Source organism: Malus domestica, chromosome 02, assembly GCF_042453785.1.
Source record: "Malus domestica chromosome 02, GDT2T_hap1".
Lineage (NCBI taxonomy): Eukaryota > Viridiplantae > Streptophyta > Magnoliopsida > Rosales > Rosaceae > Malus > Malus domestica.
In genome coordinates this window covers 5,400,844-5,423,901 of record NC_091662.1, presented here as the reverse complement: position 1 = coordinate 5,423,901, position 23,058 = coordinate 5,400,844, and the positions used below count along the sequence as shown (strand labels likewise).

The 23,058-nt window shown below is 35.8% G+C and overlaps 1 protein-coding gene across 39 annotated transcripts; it reads left to right on the top strand.

The window, feature by feature from the left end:
- Nucleotides 1-16,297, top strand: LOC114819453 (putative disease resistance protein RGA3). 39 transcript variants are annotated; one of them, XM_070806849.1, is made up of 22 exons: nt 31-1,367; nt 8,020-8,272; nt 8,406-9,911; nt 9,991-10,153; nt 10,317-10,519; nt 10,596-10,800; nt 10,895-11,112; nt 11,192-11,259; nt 11,373-11,548; nt 11,650-11,814; nt 12,235-12,329; nt 12,417-12,676; nt 12,981-13,011; nt 13,125-13,302; nt 13,404-13,927; nt 14,219-14,345; nt 14,432-14,554; nt 14,663-14,880; nt 14,966-15,097; nt 15,184-15,243; nt 15,336-15,521; nt 15,619-16,297. In XM_070806849.1, the coding sequence occupies exons 1-3, from the start codon at nt 216-218 to the stop codon at nt 8,408-8,410; spliced, it is 1,410 nt and encodes a 469-aa protein (XP_070662950.1). In that variant the 5' UTR covers nt 31-215; the 3' UTR covers nt 8,411-9,911; nt 9,991-10,153; nt 10,317-10,519; nt 10,596-10,800; nt 10,895-11,112; nt 11,192-11,259; nt 11,373-11,548; nt 11,650-11,814; nt 12,235-12,329; nt 12,417-12,676; nt 12,981-13,011; nt 13,125-13,302; nt 13,404-13,927; nt 14,219-14,345; nt 14,432-14,554; nt 14,663-14,880; nt 14,966-15,097; nt 15,184-15,243; nt 15,336-15,521; nt 15,619-16,297. The 39 variants fall into 39 exon arrangements, with proteins under 39 accessions (XP_070662818.1, XP_070662908.1, XP_070662919.1 ...); XM_070806855.1 differs by having other exon boundaries at nt 80-1,367; nt 10,895-11,042; nt 11,168-11,259; nt 14,427-14,554; XM_070806717.1 differs by having other exon boundaries at nt 1-1,367; nt 8,020-9,911.
- Nucleotides 16,298-23,058: the final 6,761 nt, after the last annotated feature.

Sequence of the window (23,058 nt, the reverse complement as noted above, 5' to 3'; positions counted from 1 at the left end):
ATATTGCTGGACCACACTCCACTCTTGAACATTATGTTCACGCTCACAGATGTAAAGTGGCGTCAATTATAAGGGGTCCTTTCTTCTTATTATACCACATTTTCTTGAATTATTGTTAAGCCTTTCATTCATCTTATTCGCTCTTCTTGTGTCCTTCCTTGGCTTTCTCTCAGTTCTCTGCCTTCTACTCTCTAATCTCCCTTTGTCGCGCGAGTATGGATGTGCTACAAGGTATCATCACTTATCCCGTGGAGGGAATACTGAAGTCGGTCGGTTCACTTGCTGCTCAAGAAATCAGTCTTTTCCGAGGATTCAATAAAGAGCTAACCAAGCTTCATCAATCGTCACTTGAGATTCAAGAGTACTTAGGCGATGTTGCCCACAAACCACAGGATCGGAGCATGGCAGTCAGAAACTGGGTCAAGAAACTGAAAGACGTGGCTCATGATGCTGATGACGTCTTGGAGGACATCAACTACGAAGTTCTCCGGCGTAAAGTAGAAATTCAAAACCACATGAAGAAGAAGGTACTTAACTTCTTTTCGCCCTCCAATCCCATTTTATTTCGTCAAAAGATGGCACACAAGATTAAGAACATCAATGCGTCCCTGGCGGGTCTCAAGAGTGAGGCACCTTCCATTGGCTTGGTTGTAACGCCAGTAGATCATAACCCTCCTCCAATTATGAGGAACAGAGAAACTGACTCGAGATTCGGTCAGAATGACAAGATCATTGGAAGGGAGGAAATTGTGTCGGATATCATTAAAATCTTGATGTCCAAGAATCAGGAAAAGAACCTTTCGGTTATGGCCGTTGTGGGAATCGGAGGCCTCGGAAAGACGACTTTGGCAAAGTCAATATTCAATGATGATGCTATTCGTACGCCTTTTGTTGAAAAAATGTGGGTCTGTGTATCCGACACTTCTGACGTTAATTTGATTCTAAATCGGATGTTAGAATCCCTTAAGTCAAGCAGGACAGGACTTACAAGTCGGCAAGCATTGCTGGATGACCTCACGGAAAGGTTGACAGACAAGAGATATATTCTGATACTTGATGATGTTTGGAATGAAGAGGAGACTTTTTGGAGGGAGTTTATGGATTGTTTGTCGAAACTCAATTCTGGTCCCGGAAGCATTGCCATTGTTACTACCCGTAGTGCTAATGTTGCATCAATCTTTGAGACAATGCCAATCATTGAGACAATGCCGATGTGTGATTTGAAGGGCCTATCGGAGGAGGATTGTTGGTCTTTATTAAAGGGTGAAGCATTTCCAAATGGTGATGCTTCTTCTCTAGATTCAGATCAAGAGCGCATTGGAATGGCCATAGCTAAAAAGTGTGCTGGTCTACCATTGGCGGCAAAGGTATGCATTCATATATTATTTTATTAGGGATTTTAGATAGAGGCCCAAAATCATGGGCTACATTTTAAGTGAGTCCAATTATGTTTTTTTGTTCGAACTACTACTTTTTATGCCTAGTTCACCCTTAAAATAGCAGATAATTGAACTCCTAAATAATGCCTCAGTTACATAATTTTAAATTTTAATTATTTATTTAGTGTCAAACATACAATTATCTAGGAAATCTGTGAGTCTGTGACAGAAGTAGATTAAAAAAATCACGTGTTATAGGTAGATAAATAACATGATAAGTAGAGGAAACCTTCCATAAAAGAAAAAAATTAGGAGACCTACATCACAGGTAGATAATCCATGAGGAAAAAATTGAATAAAATACAAAATAGATGATGCGTGAGGTAAAAAAACTAAAAAGATAACTAGCAAACCACAAAAAAATGAAGAAGATTTCTTGATGCAATAAATTCTAATCAAGAAAATGTTTTAGAACAAAACGAAGGAGAAAGAAGACGAAAGGAAAGTAAAAACAAAAAGGAAAACAAAAAGGTGAGGACTAGAAAAACGTTATGCATAAAGTCGTATAAACAAATGTTAAATTATAAACTATACAAATATGGAGTAATTTAATTACATCAACAGTATTACTATAAATTTCTTAGAGGAGACAAACATAGAATTGGCTTTGAAATTTTGCTCGATTTCTTTCCTCTATTTCTCTGAGCGACAGAGGTTTGAAGTCAATAAGATTGAATAGCGAATTAACCACACAAACAGAAGGGACCCTATCAAACCCAACATAATTGTTCTCCAAGAGCCTAGTGACCATGCATGGTCATCCGATGTCGATCTTAATCTAACTATTAGTGCTTAGTTCACTTTTTTGTTGTGATTTTTTTATAGGGAATTGTTATTGGCACTCCAAAAATCTCATTTTGCATTTCAAATTTTTTATTATTAGAAAGAAAAATACGAGGAGTGTATAATGAAATTTGTGGAGTGCAGATAATAGTTCCCTTTTTATATTGTAGGATTAAGATCTAACAGTAATTACCACTATTTTCTTGATGATTGGGGTTCAGGAGAAAGATGATGCTAATTTATAACGATTATAAGTTTTGGTTCTAGTGTGTCATTAAAGCCAAACTGTTTTAATCATAGAGAAAGATGATGCTAATCGATAACGATTATAAAACAAACTGTTTTCCGTATCAAGTTTTGTTGCAATTTAAGATAGGTAGTAGGAGACATATTTAGATCCTATGATGTGACGATTGATGGTTGAATTGTTTATTTAATGATTTAAAGAAGAGTGCTACTAGACCCACCCTAGTGTCCTATTTTCCCACCCACATGATAATCCCACCCATCATAAAAAATTAAAAAAGTAAAATGTTATTTCCTCACCCACAATTATTCCCAAAATAACCATAATATATATTTTTTTCTAAATAACTCTAATATATCTTTAAATAATATTATAAATTAATAAATAAAAATAGAAAAAAAAAATGAAAGAAAATGTCAGACCTAAGACCTAGACATTCATCATCTCCTTCACACCCATTGTTGTCCTGCAGAGACCCCGGACCCCAAACCACTATTGTTCCTTCTTTTTTGTCAAAACCGCAGATCTCACACCCAATTCTCTTTTTTCTCCATTGAAGTTTCTCGCCTTCGTCCTCCGTCGATTCTAACCCAAATCTTTCCCAACCTCTTTCCACCAAAGATATCACACCCCACCCACCATTATTTATTTATTATTTTAAATCATTTTTTGTTTTTTCAAGATTTTAGTACTTAATTAAATAGGGGTTTGAGAGTCATATTTTAAAAGGATAAATATGTTATTAAGGCCATCTCTAACCGAGGGCTGGCCAGAGGGCTCGTTTTAGCCATCTGGCCCTCCAAGATTCCCCAAGATATTAATATTTTAATGAACAGTACATGACCATATTTGCCTCCGTCTCCAACCGAGGATCAAAGGGCCAGAGGGCTCGTTTTAGCCCTGTCACAAAAAATCGTCTCCAACCGAGGGCCAAAGGGTCATAGGGTCAAGCATAATTTATTATTTAAAAACTACAATTTAAATTCAAATCCAACGGCTAAGTGACGTCAACATGATGTCAGCTAGCCGTTGATTCAATCTATTTCAATTCAATCTCTTGCAATTCAATCATGTTATTTAATGTTGTTTCATATTGTTTAATGTCGTTTCATGTTACTTAATTTAATTTAATGTTGTATAAATGGCCTAGGAAGTTATAGGAAAAAAATAGAATTGAAAAAAAATATGAAACAAATTTTGTGAAATAGAAGTTATATGAAAAAAAAATATGAATCAAATTTTGTGAAATAGAAGTTATATGAAAAAAAAATATGAATCAAATTTTGTAAAATAGAAGTTATATGAAAAAAAATATGAATCAAATTTTGTAAAATAGAAGTTATAGGAAAAAAATAGAATTTAAAAAAAATTGAAACAAATTTTGTGAAATAGAAGCTATAGGAAAAAAAATGGAATTTAAAAAAAATGAAACAAATTTTGTAAAATATAAGTTATAGGAAAAAAATGGAATTTAAAAAAAATGAAACAAATTTTGTAAAATAGAAGTTATAGGAAAAAAATGGAATTTAAAAAAAATTGAAACAAATTTTGTAAAATAGAATTGAAAAAAAATATGAAACAAAATTTGATTCATATGAAAAGGAAAAAAAAGGGAAAAAAAGAAGTTTACATTCATATAAAAAATAATAATAAAGTTAATACAACGGCTACTAGCCGTTGTATTAAAAAAAATTCAAACTATTAGTGTCAATATTAACCGACACTAATAGTAATTAAAAAAAAATTTTGCCTTTGAATAACTATTACTGTCGGTTATAACCGACAGCAATAGAAAAACTATAAAAAAAAATAGCCAGCCCCTTTGGTCTAGCCCTCGGTTGGAGACGGTTTTAGGGTTATTTTCGGCCCTCTAGCCCTCTGGACCCTTCAGTTGGAGATGGCCTAACATTTTCATTAAATAGTGGGTGAGGAAATAAGACACCTGGGTGGGAAAATCACCACTCTTTAAAGAATAAGTCTAACCATGAGCTAACACATCGTGTGATCTGTAAAATATGATTCAAGTAGTTGGTTTCTATAACATCTCTCTCATATCCCATGTTAAATTAATCAATCGAATGGGAATAAAAACTTCTTGGGTCTTGAACGATGAATGAGTAGCTTAGAATCAAGTTTGTAATATGCGACATTAATTACACACAAAAATGGGTCGCAATAGAAATGTGTCCAAGACGTACATTGCTAGCTTCCTCTATAAAGAATTTGTACTTAGTAGAATCCCATTCTGAGATTTCTACCGGACCAACATGTGACTTCAGAATGTACCTACCTAACTGTCATGTCTCACTTCTAAGACATGGCAAAAAACAAACCAACAGGTCAATAATGTAGTAACTTCTCTTTTATCACACGGATGCATCTAACCTTTATGTCTCATGTACTCAAAGACGGGATTAAGCCATTTGTAGTTCACATTTCTTGTAAGTTTTAAAATTTCTCAAGGCATTAAATGGCAAGAAACATAGATGGGACTTAACAAGCATGGCTCACTAGATTCCAGGCTACTTAAGGCAACAATTTCACAACCAGGATTGTCATTTCGTCAATCACATATATCACAATGTTTTCCAACATAATTCCAAAATTATAGCAAATAATTGGTTCAATGACTTAAAGATGCATGGTTAGTGGTTACATTAATTAACCAACAAGATCAAGTATCAATTCATGAAATTTAATAGAACAAATATATGCATATCCCTACTTGGATTCAAGCAATATTGTAACCCTAATTTACAAACACAAATGTCTACCTTGAGCAATTTCTATTCACAAGAATCTAGGGTTTCTGATTAATTCAACGAAACCGAACAAGAGATGGGATTCTAGACCACTCAACGGAAACACACTAGGAAGTCATCGTCCATCGCTAATTTATCAAGCACAACTACTCCTTACAATCCTAGGTAGGCAATGACCACCCATCGCGGATATACCAGGCATGTTCACCCCTAAAGTGCGTATAGTTCGCCGTTGCGAATGTACCAAGCAAAAGCATATGCATAACCTAAATGTGTAGGCAATGATCACCCATAGCATATGTACCAAGCATGACTACCCTTAGAATGCATATAGTTTCCCATCACGGATATACCGAGCAGAGCCATAAGCATAATCTAATCATGTAGGCAATGATCACCCATTGCATCTATACCAAGCATGATCACACATTGTTGATTAACCAAGCAGAAACCAATCCTATAATACTAGGTAGTAGTCGCCCATTACAGATATATCAAGCATGATCGCATCTAGGATTTATATGGTCGCCCATCGCGGATTAATTAAGCATAACCATAGGCATAACTTAATTGTGTAGATAGTGATCACTCATTGTAGATATATCAAGGATGATCACCCCTAGAATACATATGGTCCTCCAATGCAAATTAACTAGGCGGAACCATAGGCACGCTTTTAATAGTGTAGGCTCCCAATGCGGTTTAACCAGGCGGGACCACCTATGAAGGTAATGTAACTAAGTAGGCAATGACCCCTCAATGTGGATTAACCTGGCAGAGTCACTTCTAAAATATGTACGGTCCCCCAATGCAGATTAACCTAGTTGGACCATAGGCATGCCTCTAATAGTGTGGTCTTCCAATGCGGATTAACCAGGTGGAACCACCTATGTATCACACTACTACATAGTGTAGTCGCATCATTACACATCATATCTCCTACATCAAAACACATCATATCTCTTACATCAACACCTATGATTTACAATGTGAGTATGTACATTATCCATTTCACATGAAAACTAAATCTTGTCATACAGACACACAAGTTCTACATAATACTTCTAATATGATTTCTAGCTCATCTATTCATACTAGCAATCACACATATCATTTATATCATCAAGAAGTTCAACACGTAAATTAAGGTAATGTGCCACTTTCACGCAAACCAAGGTGCACATCCCTAGGATAGCCCGCTGATTGGAGTAGGTCCGTTATTTTGAATCGAGAACCCCAGCAAAGCTGGAGCTCCTATTTATAGAAGTCCAAATGACAAAAATGTGTCTACCTTGGCTTGCTTATTCCTCATTTTGTTATAACTCTGATTCGTGGGATCGAACTCTATCCAAAAGTACTAAGTGTGACCCCGAAGGCCTACGAATTTTTATTGGTAATTACTGAAAATCAAGTTTAACTAAGAAATCCAAAATTAACGAAATTTGATGTGGTATGGACCCCATAAAAAATCCTTATTTTTATTAAAAAAATGTGGATCCCTTATCTTAAAGCCTTCATATATATATATATATATATATATATATATATATATATATATATATATATATATATATATATATATATATATATATATATATAGGAAGCCCTTCAGGGAAGGGATCCCCATTTTTTTTGAAAAATGGGGACACCCTTTTCACCGTTAGATTTGGCTTTAATGAAATTATGTGGTTGAGATTTTGTGGCCTGTGATTTAACCTCAACCCACATAATTTCATTAAAGCCAAATCTAACGGTCAATAGGGTGTCCCCATTTTTTTTTAAAATGGGGATCCCTTCCCTTAGGGGGCCTATATATATATATATATTGTGTTTAATGTATTTCAACGATCTAACCATCTTATATTTTACGTCTTCCCTAAAATATCATCTCTATAAAAAAAATCACTCAAATCTGAAGTCAGATGACCATTGGATCAAATTTAGTGTTTTTTTAGTAAAAGGCGAAAGAATAGTTCACTTTGTGCTCATCGCGCGACTGCGTAAATTTAGTGTATCTTTGTAGAATCGTATTGGCTTTTTTCTTCACTACAAATAAATGTCATAATGAGATTGGATTTGACTAATTTTTTACAAGAAAAATCTATGAATGATTAATTGAAATATAAACGATTGAGATCTTTGAAAAAAAATTACAAAATGAAAGCCACAAAAACTTATGTTAAAATATGTTTCAAAAATGCGTGTCTCCGAATCTTAACCTTATATATACATGTAAACACTCTAGAAAATGTGGATCAAAGCACTCCTTCAAAATACTACCTTCCTAGTGCATTGTTACGAACCATTCAATTACTCAGTTATCTTAAGTATCCAATTGACACTTATAGCCCCTTAGTACTACAATATCATGGTATTCCTCTTCACTTGGAAGTGAGAGGTCTTAGGTTCAAATCTTATGGATGGCGAATTCGATACCAAATTAGATTGTCCGTTGTGTGGTTTAGCTGAACTCTCCCTCCCTTTAGTGTAAAAATATATTGAGGTACTAAAAAATTAAAACTTATATTTAACCGATCTAATAAAGTATCTTTCAATTAATTCTGAGACCAATTCTTACTTGGATAGCAAGTCCCTTTAGTATTTCTCTTCTAACAAGAGCAGTCTTTCACTGTTCATCGATACAAAACAAAGTTGAGTTCAACGGTTCTTTATCTTGCCAATAACTATAGTCAAAATTCTATAAAACTATAATTTGGCACTGTTATTATTTTGCTAATCAGCTTTTTATATTCTAAAACATATAGAAACTAATTATCTTATGTAACAGGTTTTAGGAAGCTTGATGCGTACACAGCAATGGTTGTCAATTCTAGAAAGTAAAATATGGGAATTACCAAATGGAGAGAACCAAATCATGTCGATCTTGAAGTTGAGTTTTGATAATTTAAGGGAGCCATCATTGAAGCAATGTTTTGCATATTGCTCAATGTTTGAAAAAGATTGTGAGATTGATAAAGATGACTTGGTCCAGCTCTGGACAGCTCAAGGATATCTCCATTCTTCTTCCATGGAGGATAAAGGTAATGAATATTTTAACATTCTATTGCAAAACTCTTTATTTCAAGATGCTAGATCCTATGAGTATGATATTCCCAAATACAAGATGCATGATCTTGTGCATGATCTTGCTGAGGAAGTATTCAAATTTGAAAGCTTGACGCAAGACTCGGATCGGATGGACGATGGAGCACTTCAGATTCAGCATGTTGCCCGGATTTCTTCCACAACACTTGAAAGATTTCTACAAGGGAGCGTTGGGAGACTGCGGTCGTTGTTTCCTCCACCACACTTTGAGTTCAGTAACATGTTTGAAAGGTTCAGAGATTTACGGACGTTGAATTTATACAAGGCTAAAATAGAGGAGTTGCCCATCTCAATTGGAAAGTTGAAACGCTTGAGGTATCTCAATATTTCAAGGACAAAATTAAAAGAACTCCCTAAATCTATTGGCAAGCTTTATAATCTTCAGACGTTGAAAATAGTTATTTGCCCACAGCTAAGATGCACTTCAATTCAGAGTATGCCCTTACTCCGTGATTTGGTTATTAAGGAATGCACTACTCTTGAGGGGGACTTGTCTTTAAACGGTTGCACATCCCTCCGTAAATTGAGAATTAAAGATTGCAATGGATTCACAAGTATACCGAGTGGGCTCCATTCTTGTACTGGGCTCCATTCTTGTACTAGTCTTCGCACACTATATATCTCAGATTGTCGAAATTTGAGGACTTTGTCGGGTCATGGGCTACAAACCCCCGTCTCTCTTGAGAAGATGGAAATACGGAATTGCCCTAATCTAGAGGCTATTCCCAGTTTAGACAACCTCACGTCCCTCACTGAGTTGATTATTATGGATTGTGATGGATTAATAAGTCTACCGAGTGGGCTTGCATACTGCACATCTCTTACTATTTTGACTATTTTTCAATGTGATGGATTAATAAGTCTACCGAGTGGGCTTGCATACTGCACATCTCTTACCTCTTTGCGTGTCCATCATTGCCCTAATCTAGAGGCTATTCCCAGTTTAGACAACCTCACGTCCCTCACTAATTTGGATATTTTGGGATGTGATGGATTAATAAGTCTACCGAGTGGGCTTGCATACTGCACATCTCTTACCCGTTTGCGTGTCAGCTTCTGCTCCAATTTGATATCTCTGGCGGACCACAATGTGTCCAGCTTGCAATCTCTTTCCTCTCTATCTGTATTTATTTGTGGGAAATTACAATATTTGCCCAAGGGGCTGCACTCTCTATCTCGTTTGGAAGAGTTGTGTATCGGTGCCTTCTGCCAAGAGCTCGATTCTTTCCCTGATTTTCAGGTCCCATCGAAAGTGAAAAAATTAGGATTGTACGGGTGGCCTAAGCTCAAGTCTCTGCCTCAGCATATTCAACACTCTGCTTCCCTAACTGAGTTGACAATTTGGAGATTCGATGGTCTGGAGGCTCTTCCAGAGTGGTTGGGCAACCTCACATCTCTTACTAAGTTGTCAATTTGGGATTGTAAGAATCTTATGTATCTGCCTACGGTCGAAGCTATGCAACGCCTAACCAAATTACATGATCTAGAGATTTATTCGTGTCCCCGACTGAAAGAAAGATGCGCCAAGGACAGCGGCCCAGAATGGCCAAAGATTTCTCACATTCCATATCTGAGGTAATTTTTATTTTTGGAGCCAATCAATTATCCATGTATATTTTGTTCAAAATTCCTCATTCACTCTCGTTTTCTGCAGTATTTATGATTGAAAAGGCTCTTACCAGAGTGATGACGGAACCTTTCATGAATCGACCATCTATCTATTCACCGTTGTGGGAATCTCAAGTATCTATCGGCGGTAGGGAAGCCATTCCAAATCTTACTGTTGCGTTCTAAATTAAAACAAGCAACAGTCAAGTGTAGGTTTCTTTCCCGAAACAGTAATTCATGATTTTTTCTCTTCTCTTGTCTTAGTTCCATTTGGTTTGCAAATATGTTCTAAGGCATGTTGCGCATAGTTGTTACTTGTTATGGTGCAGATACACTTTTGTACAAGGTTGTGTTTCTTCTCACTGTGTGCAGGTTCTGTGTTGTGTCATGTCAACTAATACAATGCTTGGAAATGAAGGTGTCTAGGCATCCAAAAAGAACTCAAGGCTCAAATGAAGAAACTGGCTCGAATGAAGAAACTTGTGTTACGATTTCACCATACCATAGTTCACCTAGAGTGATTTCCAGATGTTCAGATTCCATAAATGCAGGTTCCATGAAGGCACCATGATAAGGTAGCTACAAACTCTCTCATTCATCCCATGTTCATAACTTGGTGGGTTAAAAATGGGTGTGGGATCTGTTGTGCAGTGAATCAGTGTGGGCAACCTTACATCTCTTACAGAGTTGGAAACTTCCTGGTGTGAGAATCTGATGTATCTGCCTACGGTCGAAGCTATGCAATGCCTAACCAAATTACATAAGCTAGAGATTCAAAGGTGTCCCCATCTCAAGGAAAGATGGACCAAGGACGGCGCATAATGGCCAAAGATTTCTCACATTCCAGTTATCAGAGGTAATTTTTATTTTTGGAGCCCTTATTTTTATTTCCAATCAATTATCCATGTATATTTTGTCCAATATTGTTCACTCACTCTCGTTTTCTGCAGTAAACGGGATATTAGTCAGAATCGGAATCATTGTCACTTGATGATTCAAAAGGCTCTTGCCAGAGTGATGACGGAACCTTTCGTGTGCGGACGATCTATCTTTTCACAGCAGTGGGAATCTGAAGCATCTACAGCAGTGGGGAAGCCGGTGCAATTTTTTCTGTGGCGTTCTAAATTTAAAGAAAATGCAACCTTTCTCACATTTCCGACAGTCAAGTGTAGGTTTCTTTCCCGAAACAGTCATTAACGATATGTTCTGTTCTCTTGTCTTAGGTCCATTTGATTGTTATGGTGCAGATACACTTTTGTACAGGGTAATCTGATCACCAAACTAACACAGTTTTATTAGACCAATTTTATGGAAGGTAATCTGTTTAGTTAATATGTAACTTCTTTCTTCCATCTTTCATCCTCGAATAAAAGCACGTCAAGTTATGTAAAATACGTTAATCAATGATGAAATGGATTTGTATTTCAGCCTATTTAAGAAGGGAATCCAGTAAGAGAATTGCATTAAGAGAGGAGGCAATCCCAGCGCAATGAAAACTTGGACGCGAAAATAGCAGATTTCAGTATGTCCATGGTTTTTTCCAGTGATAATGGGACTCGTGTGGTGACATCAGTCATGGGCACAGCGGGTTATCTTGATCTAGAGTATGTTCAAATTTCCTTGTTCTATTAGATTTTTTATCATGTTATGAATACAAATGTAAGAACAGTTAGTGGTTAATGATTACTTTTTTTTTGGTCTGCAGCATGGGTTTTTTGCTGTGTCGTGTCAACTAACACAACGTTTGGAAATGGAGGTTCCATGACTGCAGCATGGGTTTTGTACGATTTCATCATACCATAGTACACCTAGAGTGATTTCCAGATGTTCAGATTCCACAAATGCAGGTTCCATGACTGCACCATGCTAGGTAGCTACAAACTCTCATTCATCCCATGTTCAAAACTTGGTGGGCTAAAACTGGGTGTGGGATCTGTTGTGCAGTGAATCAGTGTAGGCTACATACTAGTATGTATCTATATTGTCCTCAACTTAATCACTTTTGACCAATACTTCGAGTTGTATCACAGCACATAACCCTAACAGGAACATTGTTTGAAATGCTTTGACTAGAAAATACGTTGGCTTGACCAAATTGCTCTAGTATGAACATTGCATTATCCACGTTTCCAAAAAAAAGAAAAAAACATTGCATTATCCATTGATTGACGTACACTAAGCATCCCCATGTAATAAGGATCATTGTGCAGCATGAGGTTACAAATCCACACTCATACGTTTTTCTGTTTTTTTGGTCGGGACATTGTCACGCGTTTTAAATACCTGGTAGTTCATAGGCTGCAATGAGACAGAGAGATGAAGATCTCAACTGGTTTCCTTGTCCTACTGCTCTGTGCAAGTTTGTTCATGGAGAGTGCCCAATAGGTTAGCATTTCCTTTAACGAAAGCGAATGGCATTGCGTCCTTCAGAATTTATATTTTCTATCTGCTGATAAGTTATTTTTAAATCAGATTCAAGCAAGCTCAAGAAGAATATTGTTGTTGCAATACTTGGATCATTACTAATACTATCAACAATGGCACTCAGAAGGGTCTTACCAGAGTGATGACGGAACCTTTCATGTGTCGACGATCTATCTACTTACCGTTGTGGGAACCTGAAGTATCTATCGACAGTAGGGAAGCCAGTCCAAATTTTACTGTTGTGTTCTAAATTAAAAGAAGCAACTTCTCGACTGGCCCAAGATTTCCCGCATTTCCTACAGTCAAGTGTAGGTTTCTTTCCCGAAACAGTAATTCGTGATTGGTTCTGTTCTTTTGTCTTAGTTGCATTTAGTTTGCAAAGTCTTACACTTTCTAGCCTCGTGGAAGAACATTAATTTCTTTGCTTTCACAATCTTTTTGGAACAGCACTTTAGACTTTTGTGGAAATTAAGTTTTTTAATCCTTAAATATGAGTAAATAGAAGTACATTTGCAACTGTTTACGAATCCGTGGTCATTCTGTATATGTTATAACGTCCAATGTGCATTCGAATATGTTCTAAGACATGTTCCACATGGTGTTATGATGCAGATACACTTTTATGAGACCAATTTTGTGTAAGGTAATCTGTTGAGTCAATATGCACCTTCTTTCTACAATCTTTCATCCTTGAATAAAATCATGTCGAGTTATCTAGAATACGTTAATCACAGATAAATTGGATTTGTATTCCAGCTACACTCAAGAAGGGAATCCAATAGGAGAATTGCATTAAGAGAGGAGAGCAAGCACAGTACAACGAAAACTTGGACGCGAAAAGAGCAGGTTTTGGTCTGTCCATGGTTTTTTCCAGTGATAATGGGACCTCTGTGTTGACATTGATCATGGGCGGAGCGGGTTATCTTGATCGCAAGTATGTTCAAATTTCCGTGTTCTATTAGATTGTTTATCATGTTATAAATACAAATGTATGACCAGTGTGGTTTATTTATGATTGCTTTTTATTGTCTGCAGGTACTATAATTATCAAAGGTTGAATTTTAGAGTTTTACCGGCCAACCTGCAAGGCTGCAATCATAGAAAGTGATGATCTTGTCCACATCGTGGAGTGGGTGAATCCTGAGTTCCAGAATGGTGATGTAATAACTAATTTGGATTGAAGGATTCAAGGAAAGTTCGATGTGAATTCGGTCAGGAAATCATTAAAGACAGCAATGGCATGCACAACTTCCACCTCCTAACATAGAGCCACCATGGTTGGTTTTGTGCTGTGCCAACTAATAAAATGTATGGAATGGAAGTGTCTAAGCATCGAGAAAGAACTCCAGGCTCAAATGAAGAAACTCTTGTTATGATCTCACCATACCAGAGTTCACCTAGAGTGATTTCCAGATGTTCAGATTCCACAAATGCAGGTTCCATGACAGCACCATGCTAGGTTGCTACAAACTCTCTCATTCATCCCATGTTCAAAACTTGGTGGGTTAAAAATGGGGTTGGGATCTGTTGTGCAGTGAATCAGTGGAGGCTAAATACAAGTATGCATCTATATTGTCCTCGACTTACTCACTTTTGTCTAATACTTCGGGTTGTCTCCCTGACTTGTATCACACCACATAACCCTAATAGGAACAATGTTTTAAATGCTTTGACTAGAAAATACGTTGGCTTGACCAAATTGCTCTCTTAGTATGAACATTGCATGATCCATTGATTGACGTAGACTAAGCATCCCCATGTAATAAGGATCATGTATGTACTCTGCAAATTGTGCAGCATGAGATTACAAATCCACACTGTCATATACGTTTTTCTGTTTTTTTGGTCAGGACATTGTCACACATTTTAAATACCAGGTAGTTCATAGGCTGCAATGAGACAGAGAGGTGAAGATCTCAACTGGTTTCCTCGTCCTACTGCTCTGTACAAGTTTCGTTCATGGAGAGTGCTGAATAGGTTAGCATTTTCTTTAACGAAAGCAAATGGTATTGCGTCCGTCAGATTTATATTTTCTATCTGCTGATAGGTTCTTTTTAGCTCAGATTCAAGTAAGTGCAAGAAGAACATTGTTGTTCCAATACTTGGATCATTGCTTTCAACAATGGCCCTCCTTCAAGTTATAGTGCTCTTACTGGTCTGGAAGCTGAGAAGAATAAGAAAACCAGGTACCATTTTATACCCTTGATACTTATTTAGTTAGAAACGGCGCTGCTACTATGGCGTAGTGGTATTCCTATCCAGTTAGTCTGAACTCGTAACTTTTTGTACTTAAGCTGCAGATGGAGAAAAACATAACAAAACACCTGTAGCATCAATGAAGTCCCAGTTTACTTGTGACGAGGTTTTAGAAATCACCGAAAACTTTCAAACTGAAATTGGGAAAGGAGAATTTGGGATTGTATACCATGGCTACTTGGAAGATGGCACTCAAGTTGCGGTTAAAATACTTTCTCCGTAATCAACTCAAGGAGCTAGGGAGTTCCAAACAGAGGTTTGACGGTTAGGATTTTAATTCCTTGGAATTGCAAGAGCCTTGTCTCGTTGGTTAGAGATTGATGTGTTCCTTGTCACTGCAGGTTGAGCTCCTGATGAGAATACATCATAGAAACTTGGCCTCATTTATTGGATACTGTGATGATACCGACTACTTGATTCTTATATTATATACGAGTACATGCCTAAAGGAAATCTAAAAGAATCTCTCTCAGGTATGTAGTTCTATATTTTATAAGCATTGTCCTCCATCAGAGGGTTTCAAAATATTGAAGTGTCACGTCAATGGCTGCAAATGCAGATAGAAGCTCACATGTGACTTGGGAAATGAGACTTCGGATAACACTAGATATTGCGTTAGGTTAGTGCTTCGTGTTATTTCATACGCTAATATATCTGCACAAGTTCATATGCCTAATTCAACTTATGTATATTGTGAAATTTGGCTCACAGGACTATTTACTTGCATAAAGGTGCAATCCACGTATTGTGCGTAGAGATGTAAATACTGCCAACATTCTCTTAAGTGAAAACTTGGACGCAAAAATAGCAGTTTTTGGTCTGTCCATGGCTTTTCCCAGTGACAGTGAGACTTGTGGTGACATCGGCCATGAGTACAGCGGGGTATCTTGATCTTGAGTATGTTCAGATTTCGTGTTCTTAGAATTTTGATTTAAAAAAAACAAACAAATCTATGAGCAGTGAGTGATCTATGATTACTTTATTTGGTCTGCAGGTACTATAATTATCAAAGGTTAAAAAAAAAAGGTCGTACCCAGTGCACAAGACTCCCGCTTTACGCAGGGTCTGGGAGAGGTGAATGTCGGCTAGCCTGCAATCATAGAAAATGATGATCTTGTCTACATAGTGGAGTGGGTGAATCCTGATTCCTGAGATCCAGAACGGGGATTTGAGATCGAAGGATTTGAGGAGAGTTTGATGTGAATTCGTTCTGGAAACCATTAGAGACAGCAATTGCATGCACAACTTCCACCTCTCAGCAGAGAGTTTTGTGCTGTGCGTTAACACAGTGTTTGGAAATGGAGGTGTACATCTAGGCATCGAGAAAGGGCTCCATGCTCAAATGAAGAAACTCGTGTTACGAGTTCACCTGGAGTAATTTCCAGATGTTCATATTCCACAGATGTTCAGTGGGTGAATCCTATTTCTGCTGTTGCAGCCAAAAGAAGGGGAGGCAGTTTTCATTTTGGTCATCAACTTTCAAGATAATAGTGACCAAAGACTAAATACCAATCATCTTTCTCACTACTCTTGAATTATCATTCACATTCTCCATCCGTCAATAATGTTTGAACTTTTGACTATCTATACTTCGTGGTATTTTTCTATCGTAAACCCATCCAAAGGCTATGATTCACAAATAAATTCTCAAATAAAGCATCATATTTTGTTAATACATATTATTCCTGATATGGGTTTTTCTTCAATTGATGTAATGGGACAATATCGACACTATCAACAACATAGAGAGGGGGAGGCATAGCCAATTAGCCATTGTTAATTTGTCAAATTGAGGATAAAATTCTAGCTTAGAGCAACCGGACCACCTAATTCCTATGGCTTGGACACTAAAAAAACACTATATCTCCATGATTGTGAGGCCCACGATACACCAAATTATGGTCCCACCCCTCCTCTATTAAACTTAGCTGGGGTTTCAGATACAAGAACCTAGAAATTCTTTCGTTTGAAACCTGGAGGTGTTGGGCCATGAAGGTAGTTGGAGAGGGGAGTGGAGTCATTACATTGAGTAGGTAAGCTTTAATGTGTCTAGGGCCGCATGGACATGTGATTCGGATGCCGGACTCCAAAAGCTAGCTAGAGGAGGATGAGGAAGAGAGAAACTAGGACAACAAGCTAAAGCAAACAGTTGAAAATTTGACAGATGGATAATAAAGAGGAATTTGGATCCTCTCCTAACATTAGTGTTCAGAGCTTAAGAACCAAAAAATATGGGCCCTTTGTGTGAAAGAGACTATGGAGTCTTTAGATTGTGTAAAGTGAGGCAGCAAATGAGTTAATTAGTACTATCAAATTCAATTTGAGTGGTCCATATTACTTGCTGATTGAGCTTCGAACCGTGAAATCCGTATCTGTCCATAAAAGAGGTTTAGAAAGCTTGACTTTGTATGACTGATGCCATATTTATTTTTTATTTTTCAAAGGAAAACTAATGAAAAGTTCAAAAAAAAAAAAAAAAAACTTTAGTTTTAATGAAAAATGACAAATAAAGGTGTAGTGAATAATACCAGGAAAAGATAAGAATGTGATTTTTCGTTAAAAGTGAATAGTACCGAGAGTATTTCGTTAAAATATCTTTTTTTTAACGAGAAAAGAGAGAATGGTCAATGTTGGTGTTTGAGGAAGCACGCAGGCTTCATGCATTTGTAATTAAAACACCAAATAGTAGCCATTTGGTCAAATTGACATGTATACATAATGAAATTAAAATTGTTTCCCTTTTATATACATGAATATTTTCTAATAGAAACTCAACATTCAACATATAACAATTAAGTAACAAACACATTTTTGTCGACAAAAAATGTTATCAAATTTACTATTTATGTAAGTTGAATCTGATGTCTCTTATTTAAAAATGATTTCAAAAGCGGGCTAAATTGCACAAGTTTCAAGCATTTGTTGTCTCACTGATATAATAACCAATAATGGATTGCCAATGACATAAAACATTGCTCACTGCTTGACTCCTCACACATAAGAGTCATTCTCTCTTACATATTATAATATGGCACATACAGATAAAATAACTCATTAAAATACCAAATGTAATATCTAACGACATACATAAAAGTTGAGAGGGTTTTAATATGAAAATATGATTGGCATGGCATGAAACTGAACATGATATGAATTGGTTGGCCTTCCAGCCTTGAACAATATCCAACTCATTTGGCTCTACCCTATGAAAAATATCCTCCCTCCCGGTCCAATTCTTCACTCTCTCAAAATTTCAATGCCATCAATCAAACTTTTATAGCCTATCACATTGATGGGAAAATAGCCTCTTGAGGAGCAAATAGTATGTTTCATTTCAGTGATGCATAAGGTGTTCAATTTCCCATATAATCCAAAGTTCCAAACTATTCATTGTTTAAAAAAAAACGAGAGTCGGCCAATATTTCAGTGATGCATAAGGTGTTCAATTTCCCATCTGATCCAAAGTTCCAAACTATTCATGGTTAAAAAAAAAAAACGAGAGTCGAACATTGGCCGCAAAATGAGCTTATAACTATAGTAGTTAAGAGCATGCATTCAGTAGACAACTGGTGCTTGTGCTAGATTTTCTCTTCTCACAAATAGGCACACAATTATTGATCAATACAACTAGTAATTAACTGCAAATTAGACCAATTTTTTAATCCGGATTTGCAGCAATCTAAAGGCAAATAGGTGGTTACCACCATTCATGTCATGCATGTGACCCTGCCCTTCGTGTTAAGATCGTCTTCAGACTCCTGTTCTCAAAGCTCAAAGATCCGGGTTGTTCAAGAGAGAGATTCGAAATCTTGATTTGTATGAGATGAGCCAATAAAATGAGCTAATGAGGGCCATAACATTTAAAATGAGTAATCCGGATTTCCGAGTCCATTGACTCCAAACATAGAAATTCAAAGAGGATCTCAGTTTCTTTGATCACATTGTAAGAATATGAGTACGAGATAGAGAAGTTTTGGAACCGGCTATATGTATTCAGTTTGATAGAAAAGTCTTGTTAATAAGAGGAATGCTGATCCTTGACAAAGAAGGATTTTGTATAGCATTGAGATCAATTCTTATGGAACAAGGAAACAAGTATTTGTTTCCTATGTGTATATATATATATTGGCCTATCTTCTCACAGAACACACGCTTATATTGGGACTTAAACCTATTTGTAAGTCTGAGTTCTTGATCATCTGAGAGAGAAGAGAAGGTGCACTGAAAAGCTTGGTGTCATGGCTTCAAGTTCTGGAACTGCTGCAGGTATGCTTTTCTTCTTGGTTCTCTCATACACGAATTCTGGTTAATTCTTTTCAGGTTGTAGTTCATGTTTTAGTCTTGTTTAGTAATTCACTGCTAGTACACATGTCATCAGTTTCTAAAACACATTAGCCTTGAAATATATTAATTGGTACTGCTGCATCCAAAAGTTTGGCTTTCGAACCCATCGGCGCACGATAGCGACTGGCAACTACTAACTCGTATTCATTAGTGACTTGGTTTGACGGTAACCTCAATTTGCTGGGATATCAGACTACATAATTACTCAATTTCTTCCTTCTCTTTCTCCGATGGTCTTTGACAATCACGCACACCAACAATATTATTTTATTTATATATTCACTTTGTCTTTGGTTAAAAATGGACCCCATGTCAAAATTTTATTTGGTAATGGAGATTTCAGTGTACTTAAACTGACATTGACAACAAGCAAATTGAAATTATTTTCGTTCTCTTTTTTTATTTTTAATATTATTTATTTTTAACATTTTTAATAAAACAGGATTGAGAATAAAAAATAAAATAAATTATCGCAAAAAAAAAAATTAATAATTGTCAAGGCATACTTCATGTTTAGAGTATTTATAAAACAAGAACCGTCAAAATAAACGTAAGTATGCATATGAGTAAACTAGTAATGGCACTTTGTGAATAGTAAATATGAGTTTGACGTACGGATGCGAGCGATTGATCTTAATCCTTCTCTTGTCGGCAATATTTTCAAATAATCAAATTCGATGGAAGATGGAATTTATAACTCAAAGTATACACCAACAACATTATTTTATTTATATATTCACTTTGTCTTTGGTTAAAAATGGACCCCATGTCAAAATTTTCTTTGATAATGTAGATTTCGGTGGAACTGATATTGACAACGAGCAAATTAAAATGATTTTCGTGCTCTCTTTTTATCTTTAACTTTCTTTATTTTATAACATTTTTAATAAAATAGAATCGAGAAGCAAAAATAAAATAAATTACCGTAAAAAAATTAATTATCAAGGCGTACTTCATGTTTATGGTATTTACAAAACAAAAATAACTAGGAGGAATGTACGCATGCACATGAGTAAACTAATAATGGCACTTTGTAAATAGTAAATATGAGTGACGCATAGATGTAAGCGATTGATCATAGTACTTCTCTTGTCGACAATATTTTTAAATGATTAAATTCAATGGAAAATGGAATTTATAACTCTAAGTTACACAATTTCTTTCTTCCAATGCTAGAAGCCAAACATGTCAATTTACATATGGTAGGCCAAACATATCTGATTTTCTGTAATTCTTCGATAGGTTCATATATATTTTTCGGACTTGGATTGTCTTCTCATCTCATGCCATTTCTATCTTCTTTTATTTATGTGGTCACGGTTAAGTCACGTCAACATTTTATATTCTCATTACTTTTTATCTTATTATTTCTATAAAAAAATAAATTTAAAATATTGACCTGATTTAACCGTGACCACAAAAAATAAGAAGGGATGGAAATTGCATGAAATGGGTAGGGCAGACAAACCAAGTCTATATTTTTCTGTGGCCTATATTATTAATAATGCTATTTGCTACACAGGTGATTTTTTTAATACTAAATGTGGTATTTTTTTTATATTTTTATTTGTACCCTAAATTGGATATTCCTTGAGAATAATCTGGTGGGTCAGTGTGGCATATGCCCAGATAATTGAGAGAAATTCAGGACCGTAGGTTCCAATACTTGCCTTCACAAGAGGTTAGCAAAGGAGACATTGAACAAAATTGATGTTTGGCGCCACAAAGCATACACGTGGCAAGAATGCAGATGCATGGTGACCATAAATTTTTAGTTGTGACGGGAACACAAGTAGTACATCACATGTTTTAATATGAATGGTGAGAAATTGTATTTTTTAAGATATTAACTTTTTAGCAAACATATCTCATTTATTTAGTGACACGTAGTGTACTATCTCGTGTACCGGTTACATTGAAAAATCTCTCTATAGTGACACTCTCATGCGATGCGGCCCATAGGTTATGACCCATGAATTTGGATCTTTTCCCAAGTCTACGAACCATGAAATTTGAGTACTTAATTTATGTGGAAGAGAAATTAAAGCTTTTAATTTGTATAAGTTTGGCAGCATAATAAGTTATTAAGACTGTTACATTTAATTCGAATTCAAGTCTCATTCTTAAACTCCGTGCCGCAAGGTCCAATAAGTAGAGTCCGGATCCTTTTTGTGAGGATCTCGAGAATTCATGAATCGTGTCCGTTCATCGTATATCGTACGGTCAAAAATTATTTTAAATATTTTTATTTAAAAATAAACATAAACAGTACTTGACAAAAAATGAATACACGATGTACGATAAACGAACATAATTCACGAATTCCCAAAATCTTCCCCAAAAGATTATGGAGATGATCCTGTTGGCAATAAGTATCTCTGTCCATGACACATGGAAGAAGAAAATGACACTGGAGATGGAACTTGTATCTCCTCTTATTTGTTTGTTGGCAAACATAAATTGTTTCTTTATGTAATCTCTGACATCTAAATTTTTTGTATAATTTGAATATTAATATTATAAAATATTATGTAAAAAAAAAATTGTGGTAACAAAGAATTTAAAAAGACTCTCTTTGAGAGAATTTTTTTTTTAAGAAGGTTAAACTTAAATATAATTGTGTAATTAAGACAACAGTCACATCAAATAAAATCTACATCAAGTGCGATTAAACCAAAATACATACAGCACATATTTTTTTGGGATGTATTATCCACATATTTCTTCTCACACATCTCTTGTTGATTTTTATCTTTTAATCTTCTTCAATTCATCCAATTTGACAGCCGAAAATTAAAACGATGTGTAAGAAGTAAAAAGAGATGTGTGAATATCACACTCCATATTTTTGGGCATGTCATCAGCTTCAACGTATTAGAAAAGCTCTTATACCAAATAACTTTATAGATGACGTGATCAAAGTGTTTCTATACAAGGTCTTTTTCGTTACGAGGTGTTTTAATGAAATCGGAGTGGGTTATATCTCTTATCAACTGCATATATTGCAGTTAATAGCTGAAAGTTGCTTTTGGTAAATTCAAATCTGATGCGGGTAGTTTCAAGAAGGGAAAAGGTTCATCGCCGGATCCTTTTTTTTGGGGATCTTAGGAATCTCATGGTCAAAACTATTTATTGTATATTGTGCGATCAGAAATTATTTTAAAATTTAAAATTTAAAATTAAATATGAATAATACCTAATAAAACTGATCGCACGATATACGATGAACGGTCACGATCATAAAATCTTTAGGATATTCATGAAAATGATCCGGCGATGATCCTTCCACTTCAAGAAGTAATAAAAAGCCAAAAGCAGCTTCCTCCACCAACCAGCCTTCCAAAAAGTCAGTGGAAATACTCAGAAAATTAACAAATTACACCAGAAATTATTATTAGTCTCATGTCATTATTCCATCTCCAATAATATACTCCAACAAACCCTACTCCATACGTTCAAAATCAAATGATAAGTAATTATCCAGGTCCAAATCAACCACTTAAAACCCCATTGTATTATTGACGAATCTTCCACCGTCGGATCAGAAAACCCTATCACTCACAAGTCTTGTAAACAGAAATCCAACGGTGGAAACAAACCAAGACCAGATCAAAGTCAAGAGCAGAAATTAAGACTACAGCGTGTTGGAAGGGCTAAATCCAAGACTAAAGAATATAGTATGGTAAAAAGTTAAAACCAATATACCAAAGGGATGAGGATCTCTCCGGATCCTCTTTATGGTCTTACATTCTAACTGTTCATCGTATATCGTACGATCAATTTTTGTTAGATAATATTTATATTTAATTTTAAATAATAACATTTAAATAATTTTTAACCGTATGATGTTCGATTAATAATTAAGATGTAAAGATCCCTAACATTCTTACAATTTGAATTCAGATGAGATTTAAATCCTAAAGGAAGGAGAAAATAGCTTTGTTCTTTGTCAGCGACATTATATTGCTTTCCCCTTAGTCAAGTAATCAATACGATTATTTTCTTTGCCAGAGATTTCTCTTCCCTTTGATTTCCAATTCTATGTCCCACAATTTCAAAGATGTCGAGTATGGAGAGTGGAATTTCGTAG